Source organism: Halictus rubicundus, chromosome 16, assembly GCF_050948215.1.
Source record: "Halictus rubicundus isolate RS-2024b chromosome 16, iyHalRubi1_principal, whole genome shotgun sequence".
In the NCBI taxonomy this organism is placed as follows: domain Eukaryota; kingdom Metazoa; phylum Arthropoda; class Insecta; order Hymenoptera; family Halictidae; genus Halictus; species Halictus rubicundus.
The window spans coordinates 689,843-706,765 of record NC_135164.1 but is presented as its reverse complement, the minus strand read 5'-3'; the positions used below and the strand labels follow the sequence as shown (position 1 = coordinate 706,765).

The window sequence follows — 16,923 nt, the reverse complement described above, 5'->3', positions numbered from 1 at the left end:
CTCCAAAACACGCCTGCCGTATCGGGCAGAGGAACCTGCTGCGAACCGCGGGCCCGTTAGAAACGGACATATTTATATTTTGATTACAGATATACATTACATATCAACATATGTAATATATGTAAATATACGTAACAATGATTAGAAAATTATGAAAAGTATATAATATGACCCGGAAGGGGTACAATAAATATAATACAATAAGCATGTCATTATAATGTAGGTATATGTAATACGAAAAAGAATAATCTAATATATCATATTAAAATTGTACATTGCAAATGTATATTAAGCACAGTGTCTCTCATCAATTTTCATATAAAAATTTTGCACCTTTCCAATACAGTTATGGTTGTTTAATTATTCTTTGCCAAATGCCGCCCATATTTGTTATTAAACATGGTATTATATTCTAGACGAGAATAAGAAATGTGTTAAAGCTGGTATTTAGGTGGTCCACCTTCAATGACCTTGACTTTCACGTATGCTGTCAAAGAAAAATCATTGATACAACATGATATTTGTGAGTGACAAGAACTCTGTTAATACGGCAAATAGAGAGTTCAATAGAGAGTACGTCTTGTTCCCACAGAATCATCGTTGAAACGATAATAATGATTTTTACGGTGTTGTTCAAGGTGTTCCATGAAACTGGTGCAGGATCCGCCATTTTTTCTCAGCCTCGCCACTCGTAAACTTTGTTTTAAGGTTTTTCCAAGGAGGTTGAACGTACGGACCCTTCGTGCCTTTTACGGTCACACCATCATCTTTGGAATCTTGTAAACGTTTGAACAACCACCGAAGAAGTTGCCGTACGTCATGTTGGGATGACTCGTTGCATGCAGGACACTTCAGAAACAAGTTCTGCAAACTGGACAATTCACTTGCCATTTAAAGATACGTATAACGTGCCGGCACTACAGTTCGAAAAAAGTCAATTTACTAGTCTGTTGCGCTTTACACTTCGGTGGGAAACTACCGACCGAACACATTTCATTTTCCTACTCGTTGTTTAAATCACATAAACTACCCATATAAATTATACTACATTTCGTTTTTGCATACTTCGCGAGCAGGATAACAATGTATACAAATTTTTCACAGTTAAAGAAAATTATTATTATGAAATGAATTTATCTGTATAATTCGAATTAATTTTGATGTTCATGCTGTACCTAAAAGAGGTGTACTAATTTTTCTTTCAACGCTCGGACGACGGATGATTTTACTGACGTACAGGCTGGATGCTGGGTCTAAACGGACCCATATTAAAGTATTGCTTCTATTATTTTTTCAAATGTGAAATATTCATTGGGGTTTTATTATATGTATTCATTTGTTACTACAATTCTGTTTCGAGAAACGGCACCAATGTTTGTTTCGAGAATATGAAATTTCTATCTCCTCTTCTTCTTTTGAAGTTGTTCGCTGGACACCGCTTAGTGTCAGAACGAGAGGGTGTGTCATAGTCTATGCTTTTCCCATCGAAAGATATCTTCGGCTGCTCGGCCGACAACTTTTTAGTCTACCGATACAGTGAATTCTCTATATATGTTGCCGAGAAATGGCTGATAAACCTTGCGGAATTATTCCCACTACCGCGGGGTATACCCCGTGAGGGGTCAAGAAGTTCAAGAGCTTCGTGCTTCGCTGTCGAATACTAGAATTTTCTAGAAGGCATTAGTCGCTGCGAAACGGTGACTTTGACATGTAAAGAATAGGACGAATATATTTACATTCCTCGGCGACCGAGGTCTCAGCGGCGAGCAGCGCTCAAGTTCGGCGCGGATCAAACAATAATGTCTCCTGGACGATAAACGACACCAAAACGGTGCTGACACATATCGAGAATTCATTGTACCTCTCGCATCTCGTACATTCTTCCTATTCACTCTCGGCCCACTCGCGAAAACATAGTCGAGCCGTCATAGGTACCCGGATCGGAGACAAAAAAGCCTTACATTGGAGACAAAATTGTATTATTTCTGCGCAAAAAATTATTTCCAAAAGCCGGACAGGTTCCGCGGTCGAAATGACAGCGGAGACCGGTGCGCGGCGCGATCTGTTCCAGTTTCGTTCGAAGACGTCGATCGATGGCTGCGCATTTTCCCAGGCTCGACTCCTTCTTCCGGTCCGGAAATTCCATCGTGGAAGCCCGGTTAGCGCGATCGGGTGTAGCGTTCGTTACGGATACTCAAACAATGGAGTTCGATACAATTAGCGGGTGAGCCGCTAACGAGCCGCGTCGTACATTGTCGGACGATGTACGAACGAACGCGGAAACGAAACAGGCCGGACCTATTACGCGTAGCTGTGCCCGCCGTCCGACGTAAATTACAGTCATTAAACTTCGCGTGGTTAACGAGCCGCCGTTGGTGGATTCGCGATCGGCCGCCTAATATCGCGCGAGCGTTTCACGCTTGTCTGTCGTCAGCGTTCTCTCCCAGAAGCCCTCTCCCGGAGGAGGACGCCGCGTCCCTCCCCGTCCAAGAATCACCGGCGATCGTAAATTCTTGCTAATTGTACCATTTAATGCTTGTACTCGAAACGATCTGTTTTGCCAGCCTTGATTCCCCCTCGTTCTTCTCGTATTGTAGGCAGTAAACCACGTTTGCGTTCGACGCAATTTTATCCGGACGACATGCGACACCGGGAAAGAATGGACGGTTCCGTGTGTTTATTGTTGCCTGGCTGCATTTCGATTTAGCGACCTCGTTTGGGCGTACATGGCAGTCTGGGTTATGCGAATGATCATTAACAACTCGGATAATTATATTGCGTCTGTGTTCAAATGGTCGCTCGATCGATTTCAATCGCGTAGATTGTAGATCTACTGTATTTCCTTTGTAGATCGAGTCGTGTTCGTTCCAAGACATCTGTATGCGATATGCGAGAATTTCTATTATTTGATCTAATAAGAAGATACAAGCGGCTCGTTTACTATAACAAACAGTGACATAACTTACAAATTATATGATTTTTGGAAAAACGATTTTGATTGCTCTAAATTGTTTTTATTTAGTGATATTCCCATTTAATATTTGGAGTGTATCTTGATATTTTGGAAACTAGTGTACTCCGAATTGATTTTGGAAGAAAATCAAATCAATTTTGTATGTATCGTGTCTGTGACGAATTTTGTTCATATTTTTATGAAATGATAACGTTGAATTTAGATAATAGAATCTAATTAATAACCACGAACGCTGTTTGTGAAACAAAGATCAGATGAATAGCGAACGTGTCAACAATGAAATTTTTATTAAATTAAATTTATTTTTATTAAATTTATTTTTTTTAAATTTATTTTTTTTATTTATTTGTTAACAACTTTGAATTTATCGGCTAACATCAAATGAATCAACATCCTTTAAGTAATTTTGAGTTGATCGATTTTTATTTTTTATACTGCTAACGATTATGTTCCAAACATGTCTCAATAGTTTTTTTAATCATTTTAATATCGCACTACCAACCAGTAACCCTTCTGTAGATAATTATAATTATATATCTGATACTCAAAATTGAACGATAATTTTTTAGAATGCAACTTTTATGATCCCTTGTTATTTAAAACAAAAGCATGCGAAACGCAAGTCAGTTAGGAAAACAATAAATAAACTACGTCAAATCATACATAATTAACAATCTTTATGTTTTATGTTAAAAGTTACAAACCTATTTCGTAAACTACGTACTATGACCTCTACTCTCTCTTGACCTTGAAACCTGGTAAATAACACATTTTGATTGCATGTAACATTCATTTCAAACTCCTAATGTTTTGTGCACTTAAACTAATAAATGAAAAGGTAATAGCAACAAGTTCAACCTACACGTTTATACAAGTTTATACAACTTTAAAGTTGACAATAAAATATATTGCGATATTATAGTATTATACACGCCATATTTGTTTTCAAATGCAAACTCTTTGAGAATTATTGTAGACACTTACTGAAAACAAATGTATTTTTTTTTCATTCTTAAGCCAAGGGTTAGCCACCAAGTATTGATCTTGTTTAGAACTTAATTTTCTAGATCTTAATTTTGAAGTTACACAACGCAAAGCTTTTAAATAATACAATTATACATACAAGTATAACATGTTATGAACTGACTTTGAAAATTTAAATGTAGAAGTGAGAAGTCCAATATTATCGTAACACATCTTGCGCGGGCACTTTACCGCCAGTCTTACCGTGTTGCATTAATTCTTGCAACGCATGTCTATCCAATTTTATTGCAAAACACCATCGATCACAAAAACCCATCGATAACAATAATCCATCAATAATCCGTGAAAAACGACTTTAGTCGCTTCCCGCGCAAGATGTGTTAATGTGAAAATATTCTAAATGGCAAATTCGATTCCTGTTTCAATGTATCGTTTATTCGTCTGTGCTCATATTTTATTACCGTGTTACGAGCCAGGGCCGCGAGCAGCGCGAGAGGCCGTCGAAAGGTTATTACCCCAGGAATATGGTTTCAATTTGTTAGTTATGAATGCGGACGAACCTTCTGCGAAATCAGGGAGGCGCTAGGATTATAGACGTCAAGGACGAACCTCACGCGAAGTTAGGGAGCCTCTATGAATGGAGTCAAACGCAAACGAACCCAGCGCGAAAACGGGGACATGCTAGGAGGTTGTATAACAACGCGGACGAACCCAATGCGAAATTGGGGAGCCACTGAGAGGTTGGATAACTCATAGACGAACCTGATGCGAAATCAGGGAGTCGCTAGGATAGTTAGTAGGCCTCGTAACTAGTATAATTTAATTGACACAATCCGAGCGGTAAAATTGTATCGTGTGGGAACGTTCAAATATTAGATTATGATATTCGACAATAATTAAGGGTTTATAGATTGTACGATGTACCAAATAACATGAATATATTCTGATTTGAATGTGTGTTACAAGTGTTGGTTTCGCGATTGAATGTATGATAAAGGTAGTTTTACCCAAGATGTTCGGCGTTGACGCACTGGCAATGCGGGGTCTAAGAGCAGTTACTGAATCCCGAAATAGAGCTATGAACGGACTATCAGGATCTATTGATACAAAAGGGAACTTTAGCCCGATCTCACTCGGACTGACTCTTACGAACTCTACTCGACGTGACTCTGCACGTTACTGCATAGTTACTGACCGAAGTGGAATGAAAATGAACGGGTTTATATATCCTAAAAATGAGAGGGGGTGTGTGTTTTTAAACTAGGGTCGCATACTCGTATTTGTCTTTTCCAATGAGTTGGTGGTTTGCAGCTGGATCTCTGTTTATAGAGTTAAACGAAGGGTTAGCCAGGATGTTTCCTATTAGAAAGTATCTTGACAGATTCCAGAAGGGAATGTTCTCAGGATTTCCATATTAGGAAATCGTATGGTACTATTATTGAATCATGCTTCGTATCGGCTGCGTCCAGCCTGAGCATAATCATCCCTTCAATAAACAAAAGGGTCGGTTGGGACGTTTTTCGTTCTCAGGAAGGAGATTAGAGAAATTCTAATCGAAGTAAACGCGGAGAAACTTCTCTATACATACGTAACAACCACTACGTGAATTGTATAGATCAGGAGATCATACATGCTTATATACAGGGTGGCCCACATAACTCTGAACAGCTCAATATCTCGAAAACTATGCCATCGATTTTAAAGTTCTTAGTCTTAAATTGCATGGAACTGAAGGGCCTTTCTGACTACATAAACGTGAAGTGGCCTCCCTTCCCTTTTAACGGGGGAGGGGAGGTACCTTTGTAATTTTAAATGGAACCCCCTATAAAATGTTACATATTTAGATTCTACAAGAAAAAACAAGTCAATTTTGTCAGAAACATTTTTTTGTCAGATACTTCCATGATGAGATATAACAGTTTGAAGTTTCGAGTTGTACATAGGTACTTGAAGCGCTCGGAAATAGCGTTATGGAATTATACGCGCTTGAGTCCTTTGCTTATTCGTGAAGAAATAAAATGTACTTTAAATTAAATGTTCAAAATGTCCACCACGGGCTTGTAAACATTTATTTACTCGAAACATCAAAGTTGTTCCAACATTTTTTAACATTTCGGGAGTCACTTAAGCGCAAGCGTCACGTATTCTTTGTTTCATATCCTCTTTTGTCGTCGGTGGTTCAAACATAACTTTGTCCTTTACATATCCCCATAAGAAAAAATCTAATGGTGTTAGATCGGGGGATCGAGGAGGCCATTGACGAGGTCCCCTACGACCTATCCATTTGTTCCCAAATTTTTCGTTCAAAAATTGCCTGGTGATGATTGCAAAATGTGGAGGAGCGCCGTCTTGTTGGAACCACATTTCTCTTCTAACGTGCAGTGGCACATCTTCCAAAAGCGCAGGCAAATGATTTTTTAAGAAATCACAATAACTTGCAGATGTTACAGTTTCTTGAAAAAAATAAGGTCCAATCACAAAATCTCCTATTAGGCCACACCAAACATTTAAAGACCATCGATGTTGAAAGGGAACAAATCGCATCCAATTTGGGTTTTCCACGGCCCAATAATGCAGATTATGTCTATTTACATGCCCTGAATTCATAAAAGTGGCCTCATCGGAAAAAAGTATTTTGCACAAAAAGTCTTTTTTCACAACACCCTGCAGCCACTCACAAAATCTTACGCGGTGATCGTAATCTGCTATCGAAAGCTCTTGTGATAAAACCATGTGATATGGATGATACTTTTGCCGTTTCAAAATTCGTTGAATTGATGAACGACTAATATGTGATGTTTGTGCAAGTGTACGTTGACTAATATGAGGATTTAATGTAATTGCAGCAAGAATACTGGCACTGTTATTTTCATTAGTGACAGCTTTAGGTTTATTGCGAGTTTTTTTACACAATTCACCGTGCTCGCGAAGCCGCTTTTCTAAATTATGAAATGTTGCATGACATTTTTTGATCCCATAACGTTCAAAAAACATCACTGCTGCACGCCGATAATTTTTTTGGCATTCACCTAACGTTAATAACATATTCACTTCTGTGTCAAAAGTAGCCATAATCACAATGTTACTGCTTGAATAACAGCTCTAAACTGAAAACGTTTTCATAGATAAGTGAGTCAAACTCAAGAATTGTAAATATTATTGTTTGTGTTTCTTCATGAATAAGCAAAGGACTCAAGCGCGTATAATTCCATAACGCTATTTCCGAGCGCTTCAAGTACCTACAACTCGAAACTTCAAACTATTATATCTCATCATGGAAGTATCTGACAAAAAAATGTTTCAGACAAAATTCACTTGTTTTTTCCGGTAGAATCTAAATATGTAACATTTTATAGGGGGTTCCATTTAAAATTACAAAGGTACCTCCCCTTCCCCGTTAAAGGCGAAGGGAGGCCACTTCACGTTTATGTAGTCAGAAAGGCCCTTCAGTTCCATGCAATTTAAGACTAAGAACTTTAAAATCGATGGCATAGTTTTCGAGATATTGAGCTGTTCAGAGTTATGTGGGCCACCCTGTATATATTTTTTTTCGTGCAGCTTCATGTTTGCGCATAAATATTGTTACGAGCCAGGGCTGCGAGCAACGCGAGAGGCCGGCGAGGGGTTGTTACCCCAGGAATATGGTTTCTATTATTAGTTAATATTGAAATCTTTGTTGATTTGAATTAGGATTAGTAAGCCTCGTAACTTATATATAATTCAATTGATACAATCCGAGCGGTAAGATTGTATCATGTGGGAACGTTCAATTATTAGATTAGGATATTAGGCAATAATTAAGGGTTGTAGATTACGCGAGTTAACAAACAAGACAATTGATTCTGAATTGGAATAGTTACAAGTGTAATTGTCTGTGTCGCGAGTGAATGTGGTAAGTGTACAATTAGAGATATTGTTACCTAGTGATGCACGGTGTTGACGCACTGGCAATGCGGGGTCGGAGAGCGATTGTTGAAAGACAAATAGAATATACACGAACTAACGGATTCTATAAGGTTACGTTTGATTCGAAAGGGACTTTTACCCGATCTCACTAGAACTGACTCTTACGCGTGTAACGCGACGTGACTGCACGATTACTATACCGCGACCGAATCACTTCTGAACCGCTTCTCGACTAACCAAAGAGGATGAAAATGCATGGGTTTATATACCCTAAAAATGAGAGGGGAATGTATCTGTTTTATTTTACGGTCGCATACTCGTATTTGTCGTTTCTAGTGAGTTTAAGGTTTGCAGCTGGATCTTTTGTTTATAGGGGTAAAACGAAGGGTTAGCCAGGATGTTTCCTATCAAAGACTATCTTGACAATACATTCCAGAAGGGGATGTTTTGAAGATTTCCATATTAGGAAATCGTACGGTGCTGTTACTGAATCATGCTTCGTGCCAGCTGCGTCCAGCCGGAGTACAATTATTAAACAAGGGGCCTGTTGGGACGCTTTTCGTTCTCAGAAAAAGAGATTAGAACTTCTAATCGAAATAAACGTGGAGAAACGTCTCCATACGTAACAATATATATACTCTTTTTGCATTTTACATTGAGATTGGACGCCATTATTCAACATCATATTCCAAGCATTTTCACGAAGGAATTCATCTAACTTCCACGCCATGGTCGTTGCGTTGAATATCTATTATAAAAATTTAGAGTATAAAAAAGATTTTGCAAGCCGGTCCAAGGGTTAATTAAGTAATACAGTTTACTAGCGTCTCAAATGAATTGAAATTCAATCTAAAATGTTTTCTGAAATAACGTCTTTAACCGGTACTAACTCGAGAGGCTTCTGTATACGTGTACTAAAAATGTATGGTTGTATATAAATAATGGAACTCAGTTGACCTTCAAATGTTCTACGCATTTACCTATGAAAAAAATATACCATCTGAAACTGTACAACATTTATTTGAAACATTTTCAGTATTATTAACGGTGTCTTAGTTATTACAATTTGACACCCTGTACGATTACCAAATCCTACTGTATATTTTTAGTTAAAAAAAAAGATAACGTAGAATGACTTTTCCCAGTGACTATTATAACACTCTACATGATCTGATGATATAATATTAATCTGACACAATTATGTCGTTACAATTGCTAAACGAATCGATGCGCATGAATAATACCATAGCAAAGACGATATATACATAGGTCTGACTTATCACATCTATTCGTAACAACCAATCGTGTGTTTTGTCATTACGCATTCGAGCATGAAACTATAAATAACAGCCTGGCTAAAGTCATCGGAACAACACCGGTACGAGGAGAAAATTTATTGCGTAACGTTCAGTCGAAATACACACATGAAATTTCCGACATCTGCCTACAGTCGTTAATACGGACGACAATAAAGAAAATGGGACGTTCATGGTAACAGCGACAGTATTGTAATAGGGGGTAGTGACGTAACGATTTTACCCGTTACTATAACATTACACTGTGTTTCACACTTGAACCAATATATTTTAATAATTTTTCTGCAAATCTCGCATCACATAAGAATACATTACATGTGGAGTACAGTGTTTACTCGATGTATGTCCAAAACACGGGTCTAGCCAGGGACATACAGTGAATTCTCGTTGTATGATAGTGCCAACCTTACAATTCGAAGTCAGTGGAAAAACTCACACCACCGCGGTGAGTGGCCGAAGCTCGAGAGCCGTCGCGGCCACAACATTGTGAGACCAGAAGACCACTACTAATCCAATTACAAAAATTCTTCATTTTTCGTTATTTTTTTATGTAACTTTTACCAACATATCAACATATCAAACCAAATATGATATAATTCCGATGATATTTACATGTGTAATAACAATTACATTAACGGAAAATTAGTGTAAATGTGATCCGAATTATATCGCGTTTGATATCATTTTAATCAGAATAATGCCACAAATATAATTGTGAAAGTCTCATAAAAAAATAATTAATAATAAAGAAGTTAAATTTTTCATTCAAAGGCCAGCGCTCAGGTGGGCTTTGATCTGTGCCGGCGGCCGCGACTCTCCGCGGCTCTTTCTTTCCCATACGCTGTCCTTCTGTGCGTTCGAAACTTTTATCGCTCGTTACACAAGTAAATATCATCGGAATTATATCATATTTGGTTTCATCTTAATCGGAAAAATGCCACAAATCTGTTGGTAAAAGTTTCATAAAAAAATAACGAAAGGTAAAGAAGTTTTGTAATTGGATTAGTAGTGGTCTTCTGGTTTCACACCGATATAGCCGACAATGTGTAGCACACTCCTCGGCGACGACGGCTCTCGAGCTTCGCTAACCGCTTCTCCGTGCAACATTGTATCGGAGACGGACATTTTCGCAGTCTTCTTGTCCTTAGTGGTCATAGGTTTCTTATGACTTGTAGATTTCGTATTCGTGTCAGTAAAAAGAACGGCGGGACTGACATACAACGAGAATTCGCTGTATATTGGCCAGGAGATACTATTCTTTGACCTACGACGAACAGGACAGCGTAAAGTTCCAGAGGCCTCGGTTCATGGCTCCTCACGGGGTATACCCCACGGCAGTGGGGATAGTTCTGAGACTTTTATCAGCTAGACATTTGAGAAATATATAGAGTAAACACTGTACATAAAACTAACAGATATTGTCTGAACCGTTATAGCATTTTACATTTAGCTGTCAAAAGAGCATGATATTTCCTACAAACCCCTAATGAGTTTTTGTAAGAGTATTGCAAATAGGTAAAATATGTGCACAAGAAAAGTATTACACATTAGGGCAACCCATCCTAATTGTAAATATTAACGTACCATTAAAATTACAGTTGCAATGAATATAGCCAGTTTCAGTGTGCTTGAAAATTGTTTGTGTGGTTTGTGAAACTCCACTTCGCCAATTGGGGATTAACATGACACAGAATGGTTGAAAGTTGCACAGATGCGTGCCTCGGAACATTCCATGTTGGATACCTTCACGTTTCGAGATGATCTTTCTGAAGCCTCTCGATCACGACCTACATATTCGACGCGTATAATGTATATCTCGCGAAAGTTGTTCAACGACTCTTTCGAATTTCTTTTTTCATTCGGACTTCCTCGTTCGGTGACGTCTGCCCCCCCCCCCCCCCTCACCCAAGCATCCCGTAATACATAATTCAAGCAGTTCGTTGACGAGACGTAAACATGTTGCATTAAACCGTTTACGCATCCGCTGAACGATTCGCTGATGCACACCTAGAGACTGTACTCCGTTATTATAGCGAAATGATTCAATTCTATGCTCGATCGCTATTTCTTAACACGTATACACATTTAGTATCGAGTTCATAGCGAATTACGAGTTAAACATGGATGTGGTAGAAATTTTATACATTTTGTCCTATCGTCGCGCAGTCTTCCTATTACTTTATTACTATTTAAACGTCCTACAAGTATAACTGATCACATTGATATACAGGGTGGTCTAATAACTTTGACAACTGTGAATATGTCCATTATTCGTAATAATATGAAAAACTAACATGTACAAAACTTCTCGGAGACGTCTCGGAGATTTCAAGATCACTTTGATCTCTTTAAAACGAGTGATCTACCTTTTGTATCGTCAGTCAATACAATAACATGTATAGGGAAAAATTGTTCAGAATAATAACCTTTGCAACATATTTCGATTATGTTCCGATGTTGGCAACAACTATTTGCATTAAAGTAAGTATCGTTCTCCTCTGAAAATACGTATAATCGCAACAATCACAGTGCATTTCAAGATTATTGCAAGATAAAATCAATACCGACATAATATGTCGAACTCGAAATCGTACAGTTTTTTGTATTGCACATAGTTTGCGAGATACTTTAGTATATCCAGATAAAACGAACACACTGTATGAATTCTAGTTTCCTAGTAGCAGTAATAGTAATAATTAATGTAATTTTTGCATTGTATCCGATGGAAGATTAAAATTTTATTTCCGAGTTGCAATATTTAGAAAAGATATTTTACATCACTAAATAACTATTTAATTACATGCTAATGAAAATGGCAAGACAACTATGATGCAATTTATTTTATAAATACGATGTTCATTGTCTCGAAGTTAAATTTTTCGATTTTCATGCTAAAATCATCGATGAAACTTTTATTTCAGAAGATGTTATTGCGTATTTTACCTAGGAATAATGAAAATTTATTAAGCATTTAATAAGTATGTTAATTTGTTTCAATAACAGAAAAGCAAAGTTACCCTGGGATTCTTCTAATTCCAATCCCCTTCAAAAGTTACAACGAATATTTTCGGAGACTTTCCATATCCTATAGAAATTATACTACACAATTTTATGTGATTGTAGTGGAACAGGTACAAACATTGAAGTTGAACAATCCGTGGAACATTTTACTGGACTAGGGATACAATAAGAATATGGACTATGGATACAGAATAATTGTAGAAAGCGACCGACATCGTATAATTGTTTAAATAATGTGATAATGTAAAAGAAATAATTGTAGAATCTGGTACAAGAAATGAGGTTAGATTCCGAAAACTAAGAAAATAACACTATTGTCCGTTCATATCGATAACAAGTGTGCTTCTAAAGAGGATCGTTACTTGCTTAAGTGTATGATAAACTAACACGAATTAATTAAGGTGACAAAAAATTTAATTATAATCGTAAAATATCTATAAAATATGTTAAAATATAATTAGCAATTGATAGTAATTACTTGTACACCTATAAAAAGAAATATAAAATATTATCTATAATTAAGATAGAAGGGATTACAATACAATAGGTGAAATATTTAGTGCAAACATGAATGAAACAACAAATACAAATACTACAACTGATTAAACAGGTTTACAAAACCATTTTTGTAGTACAACCTGCATGACAACTAATATTTCCGTCTAATTAATTCGTATTCACGGATGCAGAAAAAGTATCACGCTGGTTTTAAGATGTATCAACACGCGAATGCAATTAGTTCCATTTCAGAATAACTATATGATATTTGGATATCAAAAGAAATAAATATTACAAGCAAAGTGAAAGACGTTTTTACACAGTACTGTTTTATACAGTTCAGACATTAACAGAGCATACAGTTTTCCAAAAGATAGAAGCTAGATGGACAAAAGTGTATTTTTCCTTTTTCTTATTCCAAATCATGTGTGAAAGAATTCATGTACGTAGTTCTTTAACGTAGTCAATATATGTAATTAGCACAAAAAATGAAATTGTAATAACAAATCGGAAGTTTTAATATAATTCTACATAATAACAGAATCTGGTGAATTAGTATGTATTTTGAAATTTTTTTTAATCTTTTAATCACCGTAATTAAAATGAGTAAAAAGAGCAATGACATAAATAAATGATATAGAATTTGCAAAAACTGTTGACATAGTAGTCAACAATGTAGTTCTTGAGGTAGAACAATCTACATTATTATATGTATTAATAGTTTTTTAATATCTGAATTATTATTCAGTGTAGACGAAAATATCAAAATGCAATTTGTGTTTGTTTGTATCAAATATAATCATAATTTATTACGTAATATTATTTATATCATTAAATCAAAACTAAGAGTTCTTATTTTTCCGTAATTGTGATCTGCATATGCAGTTTGCGTACATTTTAAATTTTGGATTTTGTCCAGTTAGCATTCGGAACACTGTGCAGCGATCTCTGTACATGCACATCTGTGTTCTAAACAGCATTCGCAAAACGTCGAACACCTGCGACAGATACTTGTTCGAATCTTTTCACCGTTATTCGTTCACCAAGGGTCAGAACGCAACCATAAACTCTTCGTAAGTATTATGCTGACCAATCCGGTTACTATTACTTTCCTCCGAGTCGTATGGGTCGCAGTCGTGAATACGGTCCCATATGTATATTTCCAATTTTTGTAGCACTACTACAACATAACATACTGAGGTCTATTGTCAGTGCACCGTGATATGTACGAAACGAACAGCTAACAAGGTTAAACAAGGATTTAAAACACAAAATGTTGCGTAGAGATCCCTGCTCTAATTTTCACATACAATCAGTGTAAAAAGTACTCGTACACTCTTTAAGAAAGAATAGCTTTTTAAAATGTGGACCAAACGGCTTGAATTTTTTTGGGGATGTTAGAAAGATTAGTTTACTGTGCGAATGTGTAAATAATTTTTTCTGTCGGTCGCAATTGCGAAGAAAAAAAGTTAAGGTCACGATTTTGAAATTTTTTGTGTCCTTTTGTAAGCTTACGTGAGTTATAGACATACATGTATAAAGTTTCATTGAATCTTAGTTTATAATATACATTTCCATTATGTTTCGACCACGCAGCTTCGACGAAAGGAAAAAATAACAGTGTCTATCCTGTTTGTTATAATTATCAACTAGAAGATACCATTCTTTGATCCACTGCCGAACGTAGAAAGGGACGGCGAACCTCGCGCGCCATGGTCGCTGAGAAGTGTAAACATAATAAGGATCAGGTATGTCCGTGTGAGACCACTACTAATTCAATAAAATTACAGGTCGTTGGATTCGTCTTGACCTCGGTTATCACATAGCGATAATAAAAATATATGATTCCATTTAAAAAATATCGACGACCTTGAAATCTTGTAAAAAATGACCTTGAGGAAAAAATTTGACCATCATCAAATTCGCCCCTTGAAACAGTACAACTTTATTCTGTGGAGATTTTTTGTACGACTAATAACACTGTCCAACACCAAAAAAATTTTGCAATACCTGTTGGGTGATTCTTATACACTTTGTCATCCTAAAACCGAATCTGAAAGTAGAATTGCTCCATCACGCAACGTTTTCACAATGAAATGTGAATATAACTCGTATTTTTATAATCTTTTGTAATGATTGGCACCCAAAAAGACAAAAAAAAAAAAAATGTATGTAAATAGTAAGCAAAGACATACTTGAGTGGTACCAACGTCGACTACGCACAGCGACGGCCCTGGCGAGTCGCGAAAAGGCTGCAATGGCCGTCTGGCGCGAACGCGTCGCGCACACGCTGTCAATTAACATTTTCTGATCCTTCTCGTACATTAAGGGAACCAAATACTTTTCGTGAATGGTTTCTTTACCAGAAATGTCTGTAGAATGCATTCCTGTATAGTAAATTCCTGCTAGATAAAGGATTTTTCACATAAATACAAAAATAGAGCGTACAAAGTACCCGCGTCGGCACATTTTCAAACTTTAACAACCATTTACAACTATTAGGAAGTACATAAAAATATAATTGACTATATGAATATGTAGAGGAGAGTCCCCTCTATCTCTTGACTCAAATTTGAACTTTCTCGCGTGTTTAGTTTTTGCGTAACACGTCGTTTCGTATCAAAATCGGGCATTTTTACAAAAACCAAAATTTTTCGAAAACGTTGCCTGATGGAGCAATTCTACTTTCAGATTCGGTTTTAGGATGACAAAGTGTATAAGAATCACCCAACAGGTATTGCAAAACTCGAAAAAAGTTTAATTTTGTTGGACAGTGTAATAACCGAGATATTTAGGTGTTCCCATTTAAATGCCCCACCCTGTATATACACATGTATGCATATATATGTTCTACAAAAACGTGCAACATGTTACGGAGATCTTACACCATTCGAGGTTTCCGAGAAACGATAATGGTTCTCGAAATGTCGACTTGGTGAATTTGATCTATCGGAGAAACCAAGGTCTGACCGTACAAGCGAAATTGACGATGATTTCATCCGTGAGTTACTGCAAATAAACTTTACACCAGAAATAAGTTACTTTTTGCATTCAAATTTCTTTATTGAGCATTTCCACAATGAAATGTGAATATAACTCGTATTTTAATAATTTTGTGTAATGATTGGCACCCAAAAAGACAATAAAAAATATGTATGTAATTAAGCATAGTAAGCAACGACATACTTGAGTAGTACCAACGTCGAGTACGCATAGCGACGGCCCTAGCGAGTCGAAAAAAGGCTGCAATGGCTGTCTGGCACGAACGCGTAGCGCATATGCTATCAATGAACATTTTCTTAACCTACTCGTATGCTGAAGGAATCAAATACTTTTCGTGAATGGTTTCTTTACCAGATATGTCTTTAGAATGCATTCAGTACATGCATTAAATACAATGCATTAAATACAAAAATAGAGCATATAAAGTACCTGCGTCGGCTCTTTTTCAAACTTTAAGAACCATTTACAACTGTTAGGAAGTACATAAAAATATAATTGGCTATATGGATATGTAGAGGAGAGTTCCCTTAAGACTTTTGCAATGACCCAATACTTAAAAAATGTGCAAGAAAAAGTTGACTTTGTGAAAGTTCAAAACCAGAATACCCCCGAAAGAATGAAATAAAAGAAAAGGGAATTAGACGATACGTTTTATTGGCGGTCAGAAAGAAAGCAGGAAACGATGACCATCCGCCGACATAACAGTGTGACCGTTCGCGGCAAACGGGGCAATCGAGGCACAGTCGCTTCTATCGAGCACCGAGCAGAGATGAAAGTTTCTGCAGTTCTGCAAGGCGTCACGAGCAATTAGAGCGTATGATCGTCTCGAGAGGAGTGGGCTACGTGTTACAACAGCCGCGTTCCTTCCAGCGCAGCGGCTCGCTTTCCCAAGTTCTGGGTCACCGGGTCTCTTCTTTGCCGGCCCGAGCCAAAACAAGAGTAAGAGGTCGTCAATCCGGTCTTATATGCTCGGGACCGTGTCTCTTGATCGAACCAACTGAACCGTTCTGGACTTCTTTTCTATCCGCGCTTACCTTTTGGCCGGTTGGCATCGTTTCACGCGCATTCTGATATCGAAACGACATAAAGTCGTTTATAAATTACAGGGCGAATGTACAGGGCGAATTTAGTATTTCGGGCGGGTTATGAGGCTGTTTCTACTGCAGATAGATCAAAATTGTTGAGGAAAATGTTGCATTATTTATCAGGCATTGCCGTCGA

At 37.1% G+C, this 16,923-nt stretch overlaps 2 protein-coding genes across 3 annotated transcripts in view; one reads left to right on the top strand and one right to left on the bottom strand.

The window, feature by feature from the left end:
- The window catches only part of Pip (heparan sulfate 2-O-sulfotransferase pipe), a 217,607-nt gene that overhangs the window by 132,785 nt on the left and 67,899 nt on the right, over positions 1–16,923 (top strand). The gene's annotated exons all lie outside the window — the stretch shown is intronic.
- The window catches only part of LOC143361999 (uncharacterized), a 533,154-nt gene that overhangs the window by 484,817 nt on the left and 31,414 nt on the right, over positions 1–16,923 (bottom strand). Inside the window, exon 2 of the mRNA XM_076801769.1 lies at positions 16,154–16,228. Within this exon, the coding sequence (XP_076657884.1) occupies positions 16,154–16,228 (75 nt within the window). The remainder of the gene's footprint in view (positions 1–16,153; positions 16,229–16,923) is intronic.